At 44.7% G+C, this 15914-nt stretch overlaps 1 protein-coding gene across 1 annotated transcript in view; it reads left to right on the top strand.

The window, feature by feature from the left end:
- The first annotated feature begins 12225 nt into the window (after positions 1 to 12225).
- SIAH3 (siah E3 ubiquitin protein ligase family member 3) overlaps positions 12226 to 15914 on the top strand; it is a 69427-nt gene continuing 65738 nt past the window's right edge. The window contains exon 1 of the mRNA XM_081547368.1: positions 12226 to 12360. Coding sequence (XP_081403494.1) covers positions 12226 to 12360 — 135 coding nt within the window. The remainder of the gene's footprint in view (positions 12361 to 15914) is intronic.

Below are 15914 nucleotides of genomic sequence, written 5' to 3'. Positions count from 1 at the left end.
GTAGCTCAGCTGGTAAAGAATCCACCCGCAATGCAGGAGACCCTGGTTCAATTCCTGGATTGGGAAGATCCCCTGGAGAAGGGAACGGCTACCCAATCCAGTCTTCTGGCCTGGAGAATTCCATAGACTGTATCGTCCATGGGGTTGCAAAGAGTCGGACACAACTGAGCAACTTTCACTTTCGCTTTGCTTCAGGTCTTAGTTGTGGCACAGGCTTCTCTCTAGTTGCGCTGTGCAGGCATAGTTGCCCCACAGCACATCGGATCTTAGTTCCCCACTAGGGATCGAACTCGCATCCCCTGCATTGGAAGGCAGATTCCTACCCACCTGACCATCAGGAAGTCCTGGGACAGAACTTTCTGATCAGGGTTTCTACCTAATCTACTGTCACTTTCAAATCCAAGAAGCAAACACAGGTGAACTCCATTCCTTCCCACTTTTCAAAGATAGGTTCAAAGACAAATGAGAATGATAATAACAGGAAAGTCCCAAGCACTATGCCCCCAAATTCACAGCCTACCACTAGGAAGTTGGCCCAGCAGCCCACCAAAAGAGAGGAAGCTAAGGCCTGGGGAGGCTGGGTTCCCTGCCTCCAACCTTATAAATGTGACTCCAAAGAAATAATGCATAATGAGTAATGTATAAGCAGCTGAAAGCAGCAGGCCTGGAGGGTCAGATTCAGGTTCCCCTGATTTGCCTGACTCTCAAGTTCAGGCTTTTGACCTCTGGAACATCCTGCCATGTCGTAAAAGCAGTTGGCATTTGAAAAAAAAAAAATTCAGTCCCAGCTGGGCCCAGGCAAGGGGTCTAAATTCTCTTTGTTTCTGAGCTGGTGAGAACTACCCAGACTGTTTGTTTCAGGTTCTAAACACATGAAATGAGGTTCAGGCAGGAAAGAGCATCTCCCTGAGCCCAGGCAACTGAGCTGAGTGTTTCTCCAGTTTGAGAACAATTTTGATGCTCAACATATGCCACTGATCGTCTCTGGAGCTCTGTCTTGTCTTCAGCCCCGAGCTCCCTCTAAGGCCATTAGATGCAGAGCTGGGCTCCAGCCCCCCTTACCTTGCCCCTGACTCAGCTCTTCCCAGGCTCCTGGTGTCCCCATGCGGGCTGCCTCGTGGCCAGGTAGCCTGTTGTCTGTTTTGCCCTCAGCTAAAAACTATAAAAATATCTCTAGAACTCTTCCCAGACCTGCTGCTCTCTTTCCCTCCTCACTGCCACGTTCTCCTTGCTTCATCCTCCTCCTTTACAGGTAGAAAGATCTGAGGGCAGGAGCCTAGGGGAGGAGAAGAGGAGGAGGAGAACCAAGGCCATTCCTTTCCTCTCTTCTTCCCTTGCAAACCCAGACACAGTCGAAACATAATAAGCATCTTTCAGCCATGTGAACAGATGCTGCAGTAACTGTCACAAGAAAACATCAATGTGCTTTCACACTCAAGGGGACAGAGCTGTAAGAAAGCCCAGTCCACTGCTGTTAGGAGCCACAGAAGGGAAATGACAATATGACAAGAGGCTCGGGGCTCCTATTTGGTTCGAGGCAGATTCTTATATGAAAAATACCATTTGCCTTTCCCTGATGACACTTTAAGCATTATGGAAGCACGTTCACCCAGAAAATAGTCAATGTCTTACAGACTTCTTTCCTGTTTTCCTAGGAAAGATGTACAGAATCATTCTGCCTCTTTATTGCTCCTCTTTGCTCCCTCCTCCCACCCTCGGCGATGTCAGAAGCAGATGCTGTTGCCTTGGCAACATTACAGAATAAACTTGTTGCTTCTGAACCAGCTGTACCCAACCCAGGTTGTGTCGAGGCAGTTTGTTTCCTTTTTCTGTTCGTCATCTGCTGAAAGGCTTCATAATTCAGATACTGACCTTCCTCAACAGTTACATTAGGGCTTACTTCTCACACCCATCTCAAAGTTAGAAGGGCTGGTGGTTCATTTGAATTCAATCTTTCGCGAAGGACCCTTAATAAAATACATACCTGTTACTGGTGAGAGGGGACTCACCAACACATTACAATCCAATGTAATGCCAGTGTTCTTTCTTACAGAAGAAGAGAATCTCAGTGGACAGCGTAGGGCCACCATGTGAAAAAAACAAGTGTTAATACGCTTTCCCCCTCCCTCTCTATAGATATGCTTTTACTAATTTATCTATTTGTCCTTATTCCAAGAAGGACAGTGATTAGAAAAATTATATTTGTGTCTTAAAACAGATTGGAAAAATACAGAAAGAAAGTGAAGTTGCTCAGTCGTGTCCGACTCTTTGCAACCCCAAGGACTGTAGCCTACCAGGCTCCTCAGTCCATGGGATTTTCCAGGCAAGAATACTGGAGTGGGTTGCCATTTCCTTCTCCAGGGGATCTTCCCGACCCAGGAATCGAACCCAGGTCTCCCGCATTGTAGGCAGACGCTTTACCGTCTGAGCTACCAGGAAAAATACAGAACAATCTTCCAAAATTACCAATAATCCTGCTACAAAACACTTTGTTTTCTGAACATTTTTTCTCTCATGCTGTATGTTTCTTTAAAAAATCAGATGGCTTTGTTTTATAAATTTATATCCTGATTTCCCAATTTAATATACATTGGGCATTTTTGCACATTTAAAAAACTATTTGAAACATGATGTCTCTCTCTCTCTCTCCTTTCCACCATCCTTCTCTCTCTAAGCAATGTTTTATTTATTAAATAAACTGGTCATTTTTCCTGTAGAGTTTCCAACGATCTGGATTTTGCTAATAGGATCTCCCCATTTTGTCATTTATCATATTCCATTTTGCCATTTATCATGTTCCCCTGTCCCCTATATTCTCTAAAAAATGTTAGCTACATCTCAAAGTTTGATCAGATTCATGTTGTTGCTTTGGTAGGACTGTTTTGTTGAGACTTCCCAGGAGGTACCCAATACCTGGTTGTCCTTCTGTGATGTCAGAAACCAGTGATGATCACTGCCCAGATTCATTATTTCAACAGGAATTTCAAATAGATGAATATTCTCACTTTACCACTATTTCTACATTCGTTAACTGAAGTTATAAAGAGAAACGTCTCTTCATTGACCCAATTATATTGCGGTAAGGTTCATAGAAGGCAGGATAAATGTGTAATTTATTCCCTTTATTTGCCAGTTATCAAAATAATGAATTAAGTGCCAAGCACCATGCAAATGGAACTAATTAGTTTTTCTAGCATCATTATGAATGCATGGATTTAAACATATTTGATGTGTTTCAGTCCATTGCAATTATTATTCTTAATCATGTGCCAACGATCCCATCTTCAGCCAGTGGGAGCCTCTTCACTTTGCTTTCTAAATCCTTAAACAGATCCTAGCTTTTTTCTCTAATGCTTTTTAAAAACTGCATCCTTACTTTCTGTTGTTATGGGATGTTCCAGGCTCATCTTAAACATTTTCTGTTCCAGATCTAGAACTAGCCATTTGTTTAAAGAGATCCAGTCTGTTTGCTTTTAAGTGGGAAATTTTATATAGAATCTGGGTCTTAAGGTATTCATTTTCAAGGTCTTTTCTGTGGACAGAATTAAGGAACTTTGCTTTGGCTTTCCCCTCCCCCTCCTCGTCCTTCTCTCCTCCTTCTGCTCTGCCTGTTCCTTTACATAAAATACACCATTGCAATGATTGCCATTTGAATTCAAATATGTATTCAAATATTTTTTGAATTCAAGTATTTTTTAAACCTCATCAATCTTATACCTGTGGTTCCTTTCTCTTACATCAATGACACCACCGTAATTAGTCATTTGCTTCATCAACAATACACACACATTGAATTACCCCAAAACTAATGGCTCAAAGCCACCACAAGCACAAATATGTATCACAGTATCTGTGGATCAGCCAATCATAAGTAGCTTAGCTGCAGGGTCTGGGTCTAAGTTTCTCAGGGTCTGGAGGGTCCAGAAAGCATGATTTCTGGCTTCTCTCAAAGTGAGCTGTTAAAGAATGCAAGGTATGAATGGCAATGCCTCAGGTAATCAAACCTCAAAAATCATACAGTGTCATATCTATGACTTTCTATGTTGAAAGTTCCTTGTCTAGGACTCCAGGTCTGAAAATGAGTCTCCACAACTTTCAACTCCAGCCTCTGAGCTCTTGTTTCCACCCTGGAGGTCATCTTTTCTTTTTCATAAAAGGTAGCCCATGTTTTCTGCTCAAAAGTTTTCTCATTTTGCATTCTACCAATATGAGCTCAGGGACCAAAGTCTTCTTATCAATTTTATACTAATTTGGCCCCTTTAAATCCAATCTATGTGGTTAAGTTCAGTTGCTCAGTTCTGTCCAATTTTTTATGATCCCATGGATTGCAGCACACCAGGCTTCCCTGTTCATCCCAAACTCTTGAAGTTTGCTCAAACTCATGTCCATTGAGTTGATTGTGCCATCATAGAACCATCTCATCCTCTGTCATCCCCTTCTCCTCCCACCTTCAATCTTTCCCAGGATCAGGGTCTTTTCCAATGAATCAGCTCTTCACATGAGGTGGCCAAAGTATTGGAGTTTCAGCTTTAGCATCAGTCCTTCCAATGAACACCCAGGACTGATCTCCTTTAGGATGGACTGGTTGGATCTCCTTGCAGTCCAAGGGACTCTCAAGAGTCTTCTCCAACACCACAGTTCAAAAGCATCAATTCTTCGGCGCTCAGCTTTCTTTATAATCCAACTCTCACATCCATACATGACTACTGAAAAAACCATAGCTTTAACTAGACAGACCTTTGTTGGCAAAGTAATGTCTCTGCTTTATAATATGCTGTCTAGGTTGGTCATAACTTTTCTTCCAAGGAGCAAGTGTCTTTTAATTTCACGGCTGCAGTCACCATCTACAGTGATTTTGGAGCCCAAGAAAATAAAGTCAGCCACTGTTTCCACTGTTACCCCATCTATTTCCCATGAAGTGATGGGACCAGATGCCATGATCCTAGTTTTCTGAATGTTGAGCTTTAAGCCAACTTTTTCACTCCTCTTTCACTTTCATCAAGAGGCTCTTTAGTTCTTCTTCACTTTCTGCCATAACATTGGTCTCATTTGCATATCTAAGGTTATTGATATTTCTCCCAGCAATCTTGATTCTAGCTTGTGCTTCATCCAGCCTGGCATTTCGCATGATGTACTCTGCATATAAGTTAAATAAGCAGGGTGACAATATACAGCCTTGACGTACTCCTTTTCCGATTTGGAACCAGTCTGTTGTTCCATGTCCAGTTCTAACTGTTGCTTCCTGACCTGCATACAGGTTTCTCAAGAGGCAGGTCAGGTGGTCTGGTATTCCCATCTCTTTCAGAATTTTCCACAGTTTGTCGTGATCCACACAAAGGATTTGGTGTAGTCAATAAAGCAGAAATAGATGTTTTTCTGGAATTCTCTTGCTTTTTCAATGATCCAACCGATGCTGGCAATTTGATCTCTGGTTCTTCAGCCTTTTCTGAATCCAGTTTGAACATCTGGAAGTTCATGGTACACATACTGTTGAAGCCTGGCTTGGAGAATTTTGAGCGTTACTTTGTTAGCATGTGAGATGAATGCAATTGTGCGGTAGTTTGAACATTCTTTTGGCATTGCCTTTCTTTGGAATTGGAATGAAAACTGACCTTTCCCAGTCCTGTGGCCACTGCTGAGTTTTCCAAATTTGCTGGCATATGGAGTGCAGCACTTCCACAGCATCATCTTTTAAGATTTGAAATAGCTCAACTGTAATTCCATCACCTCCGCTAGCTTTGTTCGTAGTGATTCTTCCTAAGGCCCACTTGACTTCGCATTCCAGGATGTCTGGCTCTAGGTGAGTGATCACACCATCGTGGTTATCTGGGTCATGAGGATCTTTTTTATATAGTTCTTCTGTGTATTCTTGCCACCTCTTCTTAATATCTTCTGCTTCTGTTAGGTTCATGCCATTTCTGTCCTTTATTGAGCCCATCTTTGCATGAAATGTTCCCTTGGTATCTCTAATTTTCTTGAAGAGATCTCTAGTCTTTCCCATTCTATTGTTTTCCTCTATTTCTTTGCATTGATCACTGAGGAAGGCTTTCTTATCTCTCCTTGCTATTGTTTGGAACTCAGCATTCAAATGGGTATATCTTTCCTTTCCTCCTTTGCTTCTACCTCCTCTTCTTTTCTCAGCTATTTGTAAGGCCTCCTCAGACAACCATTTTGCCTTTTTGCATTTCTTTTTCTTGGGGATGGTCTTGATCCCTGCCTCCTGTACAATGTCACGAACCTCCACCCATATTTCTTCAGGCACTCTCTCAGGTCTAATCCCTTAAATGTATTTGTCACTTCCACTGTATAAATGGAAGGGATTTGATTTAGGTCATATCTGAATTCTCTAGTGGTTTTCCCTACTTTCTTCAATTTAAGTCTGAATTTTTCAATAAGGAGTTCATGATCTGAGCCAGTCAGCTCCTGGTCTTGTTTTTGCTGACTATATAGAGCTTCTCCATTTCAGTGTTGACCATCTGGTGATGTCCATGTATAGAGTCTTCTCTTATGTTGTTGGAAGAGGGTGTTTGCTATGACCAGTGTGTTCTCTTGGAAAAATTCTGTTAGCCTTTGCCTTGCTTCATTCTGTACTCCAAGGCCAAACTTGCCTGTACTCCAGGTATCTCTTGACTTCCTATTTTTGCATTCCAGTCCTCTATGATGAAAAGGACATTTTTTTGGTACTTCTGTGTGATACTTCTATGCGGTACTTCTTTACTTCTTTTAAAATATCTGATGGGGTTGTTGTGAAGAGGAAAATAAGATATTTCACTGTAGATGTACTTGACCACACAGGCCAACTATTTAGCATACTGCCTGATATCTACCAAGTATTTAAATAGTTTTTTAAACATTTTATTTATTTAATTTTGGTTGTGCTGGGTCTTTGTTACTGTGTGGGATTTTCCCTAGTTACAGCAAGTGGGGGCTATTCTTTGTTGCAGTGAGTGGGCTTCTCACTTGGGTGACCTCTCTTGTTGCAGAGCAGAGGCTCTAGGGCAAGCAGGCTTCAGTGTTGCAGTACCGGGGTTCTAGAACACAGGCTCAATAGTTGTGGTGATGGGCTTAGCTGTTCCCTGGTATGTGGGATATGTGGGATCTTCCACAGCTAGGGTTTGAACCCATGTCTCCTGCATTGGCAGGCGGATTCGTTACCACTGAGCCACCAGGGAAGCCCTCTATCAAGAACTTAAATGTTTGTTATTATTAGTCTCATCAGCAGCAGAGGAGAATGTCAGTCTCAATTAAGATTCACCAGCCCTGAATATGATCATTTAAAAATAAGAAGTGCCAGTTTGACACATAAAAGGTGCTATCTTGCTTCATTCAATTCTCTGATTTCTAGTTCTATTGAACATTTATCATTCATTTATGAATTTTTAAATTTCTTCTTCTCTTTATACTGTTTATTTCCTTTGTCTATTCTATATAATTTTAGTTCTTTAAAATGCACACAAAAGAGGCCTTTATTAGGAATACAAATCTGTTGTTGTTATAACTGCTACAAATATATCCCTCAATATTTTGAGTTTTTTCAGTGTTAGTTGTTAGACATTATTTTGACGTAGAGTTTAGCATTTTATGTAATCAAGTATTTTCCTTTGTGATGACTTCAGTAGTTTTTTAAAATCTTTATGAATATTCCAGTACTTCAAAGTTCGATTATTTGCTCATCCACATATTATTTCAATATATTTGGGGCATATATGTCACATACCGAAAAGTGCACTGATCATTAGTTCATAGCCAGACTTCCCTGTTGGTACAGTGGATAAGAATCTGCCTGCCAATGCCGGAGACATGAGTTCGATCCCTGGTCCTGGATGATCCCACTCGCTGTGGACCAATGAAGCCCATGCACGACAACTACTGAGCCCACGCGTTGCAGCTACTGAAGCCCGTGCGCCTAGAGCCCGAGCTCTGAAACAAGAGAAGCCACCACAGGGAGAAGCCTGCGCACCCCAAAGAAGAGTAGTCCCCACTGGCCACAACTGGAGAAAGGCCACAACAAAGACCCAGCACAGCCCAAAATAAATAAATAATTTTTTTTTTTGAAGTTCACAGCCTAAAGAATTTCCACCAAATGGATATACCCATTGTATTATTCTCTTGCACTGCCATAACAAAGTGTCACAATCTGACTGGCTTTCATGGTAGGCATCTATTATAGGGCAGTTCTGGAAATGTCTGAGAAGTCTGAGGTCGACATGTCCTCAGGGTCGGTTCCTCCTGGAGTCTGTGAGGGAGAATCTGTCCCATGCCTCTCCCTTGGCTTCCGGAGGTTTGCTGGTCATCATCAGATTCCCTGGTGGCTCAGACAGTAAATAGTCTGCCCACAATGCAGGAGACTTGGGTTCGATCCCTGGGTCAGGAAGATCCCATGGAGAAGGGAATGGCTACCCAACTCTAGTATTCTTTCCTGGAGAATCCCATGGACAGAGAAGCCCGGCAAGCTATAGTCCATGGGATCGCAAAGAGTCAGACCAACTCTTTTACTCACTGAGCAACTAACCCTTTCACCTTTCAGGATTGTAGGGTAGACATATGTTTGGCTTTACTAGATGCTTCCAAGCAGTTTTCCAAAGTGGTTTCCAGCAGGGCATGAGAATTTTGGTTGTTCCACATGCTCACCAGAACTTTGGGTTGGCTTGGACAAAAACAGTTTTGATGAGAAGATCATAATAATGATAATACTGTCTCACTAAAGTTATTATTAAAACCAGTCATTGGGCTGGTTATTTTACTTATATTATCTCGCTTCATCTTTAAACTACTGTTCAAGGGAGTCATTAGCTTCATTTTTACAAACAAAACTAAGCATCAGTGAGATCACACAATTTGCCCAAAGTAGCAATAAGTAGCAATGTAGGCTTCCAATTCAAATTTGTCTAATTACCAATCTCTGAGACTTTCTGGTCCAGATAAAATGTAAATCTGGTTGCTAAGGAGGTGAAGGGGAAACCTTAGGTATTGTGGTACAGCAGGAGAGGGTTGGTGTGGCTATTGCAGAGGGGCCAACTTAGTGGCAAGAGGCAAAATAGCTCTAAATCTCTACTTGAAAGCTTGTTTGTGCCACCGTATTTTGGGCATATCAACCATGAGAATCTGTTACCAGGGTTAGCTTCAGACATTTCCCAATGGATGATTATTTTGAGGACTGATTCTGAGAACAGATGGATAAGCTTAATATTCGAAAATAGAGTGATGTAAACCAGTTTGGGGGTAGAGAGTTAGAACAAGAGGTCAGGTCTGGGGTTAAGAAAAAGCATCCTTATTAGCAGATATGTGGCACTGCTTAGTCAGTCACTGATGTCAATATGCACTCCTTAGCCCTTCAGGCCTCATTCCCAAGCCCAATGTGCAGTTGATACTAAGTAATACACTTAAGAACGTAGCAAGGGCTTCCCCGGTGGTCCAGTGAATAAGAATCTGTCTTGCAATGCAGGGGACACCAGTTCAATCCCAGATCCAGGAAGATCCCACCTGCCTCCGGGTAACCATTTCCAAGCTGCACAACAGCTAAGCCCGCCCTCTAGGGACTGTGCTGCACAAAAAGAGAAGTCACAGCGATGGGAAGCCCATGCACCACAACTAGAGAAGAGACCCCACTCGCCGCAACTAGAGAAAGTCTGTGTGCAGCAACAAAGACCCAGCTAGAGAAAAAAAGAACATAGCAAGAGTCAAGTCGGTTCTTATCATGCCCAGTGCTTTCATGGCACTGGATGGTAGGGTGAACATCCAGAGTGAAAATAATTCACAGAGCAGGAAGGAAAAACATTCTGGAAATAATCACTCTTCCACTCAAGATACTCAGTAGGCTCAAGAATTGAGAGGCTTCTTTGAATCAGGCGCTGGGCTGGGTTCTTCCAGATACATCATATCTTAGTCTTCCCAGTAACCCTGGGAGAGAAATAAGTTGATATTATCCCTATGCTACAGGAGTGGGAACTGAGCCTCAGTGAGGTTTCAAGAAACCTGTCTGAGGTTACCCAAAGAGAGAAACAAACTGCGTAATAGTTCCATTCTAACAAAGGATGTAGAAAAAGAAAGTTTGGACCTTCTGAATTATGAACTGCGTCTTTAAGGAATCTATGGGAGTACATGCTAACTTTTATTTTTATATTTTTAAGGAAGACAATAAAAGAATACTGAAGGCTTTCCTGCTAAAAGCTTGCTCTGGAAAATGAAAACCACAGAAAAAGAACTCCAGCAGTACAGACCAGCAACTCTTATTTATGAATCGTATAATGAACGGGGCTTCCCCTGTGGCTCAGCAGGAAAGAATTTGCCTGCAATGCAGGAGATGCAGGTTCAATCCCTGGGTCAGGAAGATTTCCTGAATGAGAGCATGGCAACCCACTCCAGTACTCTTGCCAGGAAAATCCCAGGGACAGAGGAGTCTGGCAGGCTACAGTCCATGGAGTCGCAAAGAGTCAGACATGACTGAAGCAACTGAGCACATAATGAACACGTTGGTCCAGGGACTCATATCCTATAAAAGTATCACATTGATGAGGTTCTAATCAGTTCAAATGTTGTCACCTAACTTTGCGCCAGTGCAATTATTTTAGAAAGTACAGTTTCCATTTTAATGGACGCTTGGCTTATTCGTTTCTGAAAACATTGGTTTGGTTTTAAACTCAATTGAAAATGAACACCTGGGCTTTGTCCTGGTTTCAGGAAACCCGCACATTTTTTTTTTTCTCTATATATATTTTAATCAGTAGGTGGTTTAATTGCCTGACCAGGTCACAGACGTCGTTGTCCCAGGTGTGTGTAAGCGTTGCCTACATCACAACCCAAGCACGCAGCCCGAGCGGAGTGAGAGCCATTCAGGAAGAAGCAATGTGCTCGCACACTCTGGGTGTAATTCACACCCAAGCCTGATACTCACCCAGGCTGGCTGGGTGTAGGCTGACTTCCCACCGGAAAAACAGCCAAAGAGGATAGGAAACACAACACATGCCTCTCTCCTGCGTGAGCCCCAAAGAGTGACTAAGTCATCAGAGCTTGTCCGCCCCAAACTCTAAGACTCCTCATGTATTGCTCACAGCCTTTCTTCTAGAACAAGTAGGTGGGCTTAAGCACCCCCACCAGCCCGGTTCTGAAGAGAGAGGGAGTGCAGTCTGAGGACTGGAATGCCCTCTGCCTGCTCCAGCACAGAAATACGCTGCTGGCATTCACAGAGACAAGCAAACGATGTGGTATTGTGGTATGTGTGCTCTTAATCTCTATTTTAATGTCTCCAACAATCTAGTGGTTAATTAGCAATTTGCTGCCCACCAATATGCAAATGAATGACAAGCAAAAGCCCTCCGCATCTGTAATTATTTTGCTGATTTACAAGCCTCTCTCCTCTCTGTGTAGCTTTTTCCTCTGTGTGTGCATTCGTGCATCAGGGATTTCATTATTTTTAGAAGCATACACTGTACACTTTTATGCTTTAATACTTTCAGGCTTCAGTAATTACAGTATTACGGATATACATACACATTTTCCCCCCTCCAACTCCAAATGCATTTGTCAGGAATGCTTTTCTCTTTGATAAAAGAGTGGAGAGTAAGATTCATCAAGAGGCTGAAATCCAAATCGCAGAGAGAGTCAGAGCTCAAGATTGAAAGATGCACGATTCTGCCGCTGCCAAATCCTTATCTGGAATCAGAGGAGTCTTGTAATATTTGATTTTCTCCCAAGCAGCTCTGGTGAATCGGAGCCACGATCTGCCTTATCCATCTGCCTACTTTGGAGCTGGGTGTTTTACTATTTGGCGGTTTAAATGCTTCACGTTTTTGCCAGCGCATTAAGAAAGGCTCTCGTGTTAAATTAAGTCAATTAATAAATGAGACACATTAAGCAATCAATTTTGTCAGCCTATCTCTCTGGCATTATGTATGGTTGGCTGTAATCACAAGATAAATGCAATGTGCTGATCTATGGTAATGTTCAATAATACATTCTCCGCCAGGCTCAATTCATCAGGGAGTTTCGGTAGGGGAGGCATTTGTTATTGGCTGTCTCTGCACCTCAAGGATAACATTTCTGTCCTTTTGATTGGCCGCCTCACTGCTGCAAGATTCTAACCGTCTTATTTTGATGATGAATATGAAGGCATGCTAAGCCGGGCTGGAGCGAGTGTCTCAGAGGCTGCGCGCCTTCCAGAGCCCAAGGACTTAACGGCTTCCTCCGCCACCTTCCTGTGCCAATCATCCCCCCAAAAAAGTTGTGATGCTTTTCTTCACCCAGTGCTTTGGGGCTGTGTTAGATCTCATTCACCTCCGCTTTCAGCACAGCAAGGCTAAACGGGTGTTCTCCGCCGCCGGGCAACTTGTCTGCGTTGTAAACCCCACGCACAACCTAAAGGTGAGTGGCTGGCTACCGTTTGATGTTCCCGCGACTCGGGTTCAAGTCCTTCTTCGGGGGCGGCGGGGCGAGGGGGAGTGGCGTCAGGGACCCTCCCACAGAGCCCGGGGCGCTCCAGGCAAAGGTCACTCCTGTGCTACACAAGGCGGGGTTGGGCACCCGTGCTCGGTTCGGTCTCCCTCTCTCGGTGTGTGGATGCTCTCGGACGCCGTGTTTGTCTCCCTGCCTGGCAGGGGAGACTACAGTCAGCGGCTACTTCTTTTCCTCTCAGCCTAGGAGTCGGGTATGTGTGTGTGTCAGAAGTGAGGGTGTTGGAGGGAGCAGGGGGCGTCCCCTTCCCTCTCCCAAATATTTGCGGGCAAGTGTTTAGGAGAGAGGGTGTGAAAAGTTACCCACACTGCAGGCTGTCCCGTGTGCTGGAAAGGCAGGCAGGCAAGCACACGGATTTCTGAAGCCCCTCTGGTTGCTCCTGAAGTAGCTGGGCTGGGGGTCACGGGACAGGACCCCTCCCCCCGCACCAGACAGGGGTCTGAGAGCTGGGGAGGGGGCGCTTTCTGCAAAGTGTGTTTTCCCTGTGCTCAGACTCAGCCTGGGGGGCGCGGGGCGGGGGTGTCGGTAGGAGTTCGTCTTCTTTGCTTCCTGAGAGCTGGATGCGCCGGTTGAATCCAGGACGGGAGCAGGCAGATTGTTTCAGTAGCACCGTAATGCACCCAGCTCGGAGCCGCCACTGCTGGAATCACCGCAGGCGCTGCGGCCCTCACATCTCTGCCTTTAGGTCAGCGCCCTTTAAGAGGACAGCCTCAACACGGGCTCGAGGGACCGCTCCACATCCCCCGCCAAGACGAGGGGGAAAAGAACGGAGAGCCGCTAGGCTAGGGGAGGAGGGAAGATGGGCAGGCGGGGCGGTAGGGGGCGGTGCGAGGACGCAGCTGAACTCCCCCGCATCCCAGTGTGAAAGTCGCCGCCGCCTGGGCTCCGTCCCAGAATAAACGATGGACTCGTTTGGGAGTTGCTCTCATTATACCCGAGGCTGAGCAAAGAGGGGGGAAGGGCACGCCTGCCGCTAAGCAAAGGAACAGTCTCTGCGAGCATGATCTGTCATTCTGACCACTGCTGTGGGGCAGGTCTTATTGCTTGTTGCTCATCACTTTATAAACTCCTGCAGTCAGACTCTCTTCAGCTGGAGCCCTGCAGGCCAGTGCTAATGGGTACCTCCTCGCACCCCCACCCCCAACAATTCCTGGAAGTCCCCAGGAGGGACAGCTGCCCGGAGCCCCTGGGGCCATATGCCAAGGCCCGTCCTGGATGGAAGGGTGATGGACTACCTTGAGGCCACTGTGGTGCTCTGGACCTAGGAAGTGATTTTCTGCAGTATCCGAGCTGTGATGACACGATTTCAAGTGCTCTGCCTCTCTCTCTCTCTCCTCCCCATCTCTCCCTCCACCCTCCCCTCTTCCCCTCATTCCCCTATTTCTTTTTCCCTTCATGGCTTACTTTTATAAATGGGAATTCACCCCCAGTCATCCTTGGCAAAGCGAGTGTATGATGTACGTATTAAAATATGATTCTGAATTCTGTTTTAAAACTACTTTTGAGATCGCCTTCAAACTCCCATTATTTTGTCACTTTACATTAGTTACTTCCCTGGGGTAAGAAATTCTGTTTATTCCTGCTTTGCATTTTAAAACCTTTACAAATTGTTTACGCGACTTAGCGTTTCCAAAGTTTCGATTTATATGATTTATATGGTTCGTTGGCTGCAGCTGATGATGGAGGGGGAACAGGGTGCTAAGATCTTGTAGGGGATGGACTGAAAATCATCTGTGCTTGTTTCAGTGATGTCAGCCTGGATACTGACAGGCAGTCCTGCTGCCCAAACCCAGGAGCCCAGAGTCAAGGTTGGAGACCTTAGATCAGTGCTGACCAGCTATATGACCTTGAATGATTCAGTGTCTCTGAGCCGTCCCTTCTTCATCTTCAAAATGAACCAATGAATCTCTAGCCTGCCTCCTCTATGGCTCTGTGAGGCTGTGAAGGGATACTCCAGGTAGATGGGCTTTATTAACACTCCTCCCCACCACCCAAATTATGTTATTGCACATCATTTGTAGCGTTGCATTAGGAATTTCAAAAGTTATTACTTACAGCCTTCAGCCAACTTAGAAACCATATAAGCAGTAAAACAAAAATAGGTGACACGTGCTTTGAGAGGCTATTTCCCATGGCTCACTTTGTCACGTACATACTCATTTGATTTTTCATTTCCCATAAAAAGCCAGTTAGAGATTTTGCTCAGATGAGTGTCCTCACAGATAAACAAATCAAACTGAGGGATGCTCATGTTACCAGGGGGTGAGACAGGACACACAGCATTTACAGAGGCTGTGCCAGGTGCAGACAGACCTCTGCAGCCCAGGATGCCTCTGTGAAAGTCTCATCCATGCTCCAGGTGGCCCATCAGGTAAGTTCTACCTGCTTCTCCAACCTGAGAGCTAATAGCTTGGAGCTTTTTTTTGGAGCTTTTAAAGGCACAGTTCTCTAGGAACACTGCTGCTCCATCATGGATATTAAGAAGTGCATAAAACCTCAAAAGAAAGTGCTCCTTCCAACCATTCCTTTCCACAGACAGACCACGGGAATATGCCTTGGATGTAAAAAGCTGCAATCCACGTAGGAAGAAAAAGTCTTTTTTTAAAGAAAAAAAATTGTGGCAATGTTAAACCAGAATGGCTATTGATCTGCGGTGCTTCCCCACACTTTGTATGACAGGCCAGTGCATGACATGATGACCAAGGACAGAGAGACCACAACCTTGCTTTCAAGTTTCTAGGTTGTGTGTTGCTACCAAGAGGAACTCGGAACTGTGTGTTTTTCTTTGTGGAAGCATTTTGGCACTTTGTCCTTTCCTGCGCTTTCCTGAGAATGCTAGCAGTACTTCGGGACCTGAGGCAAGTGCTGAGTTATAATCAAAATTCACTTACTGAGCAGAGAAAACTGTGTATTTACCATGCTTCTATAGGTCACCTTCATTCTCAATCTCATTATGGCAATTTACTCAGTAACCTGGGATTCCTTCAAGCAAGCTTGTTCTAGAAGCTTGCTTCTAAGTGGAAGGCAAAGGCCTTCCTGGGGAATGCAGACAACCCAGTTAAAGCCATTACACTCCTTAAGGCCACCCTTCTTAAAATGGGTGTTTAGAGTTGCTGGCCTGAAATAAGAGGTTCTCCTGCTTCAAGAAGAATCCATAGCAGAGCCGGCTCCATGGACTGCAGACGGCACTCTGCATTGCCCTGTGTCTGTCTGTCTGTCTCTGCCTGTAGAGACGGCTCCTTGAAGGGATCAGGCCCTCTAGTTCTCCGTCCCAGCCCATGGAAAGTGACTGCCATGGAGCTGGTGATCTTGCCTGGCTGCCGTCTGCTTCCTCACTCATGGAAGTCAGTGAAATGCGGCCCAGGGGCCGCAGGCTGGCACTGAGCTGGGCGCAGGCTCATGTCCTGATTCAGCACCGCTTTCTCCCTCCTGTTCTTCGTTTGTTTCCAAACCAAGAAAGCCTT

This window comes from Giraffa tippelskirchi, chromosome 12 (assembly GCF_054371585.1).
Source record: "Giraffa tippelskirchi isolate mGirTip1 chromosome 12, T2T-mGirTip1v1.2.pri, whole genome shotgun sequence".
Lineage (NCBI taxonomy): Eukaryota > Metazoa > Chordata > Mammalia > Artiodactyla > Giraffidae > Giraffa > Giraffa tippelskirchi.
This window is presented reverse-complemented; position numbering and strand designations above follow the sequence as displayed.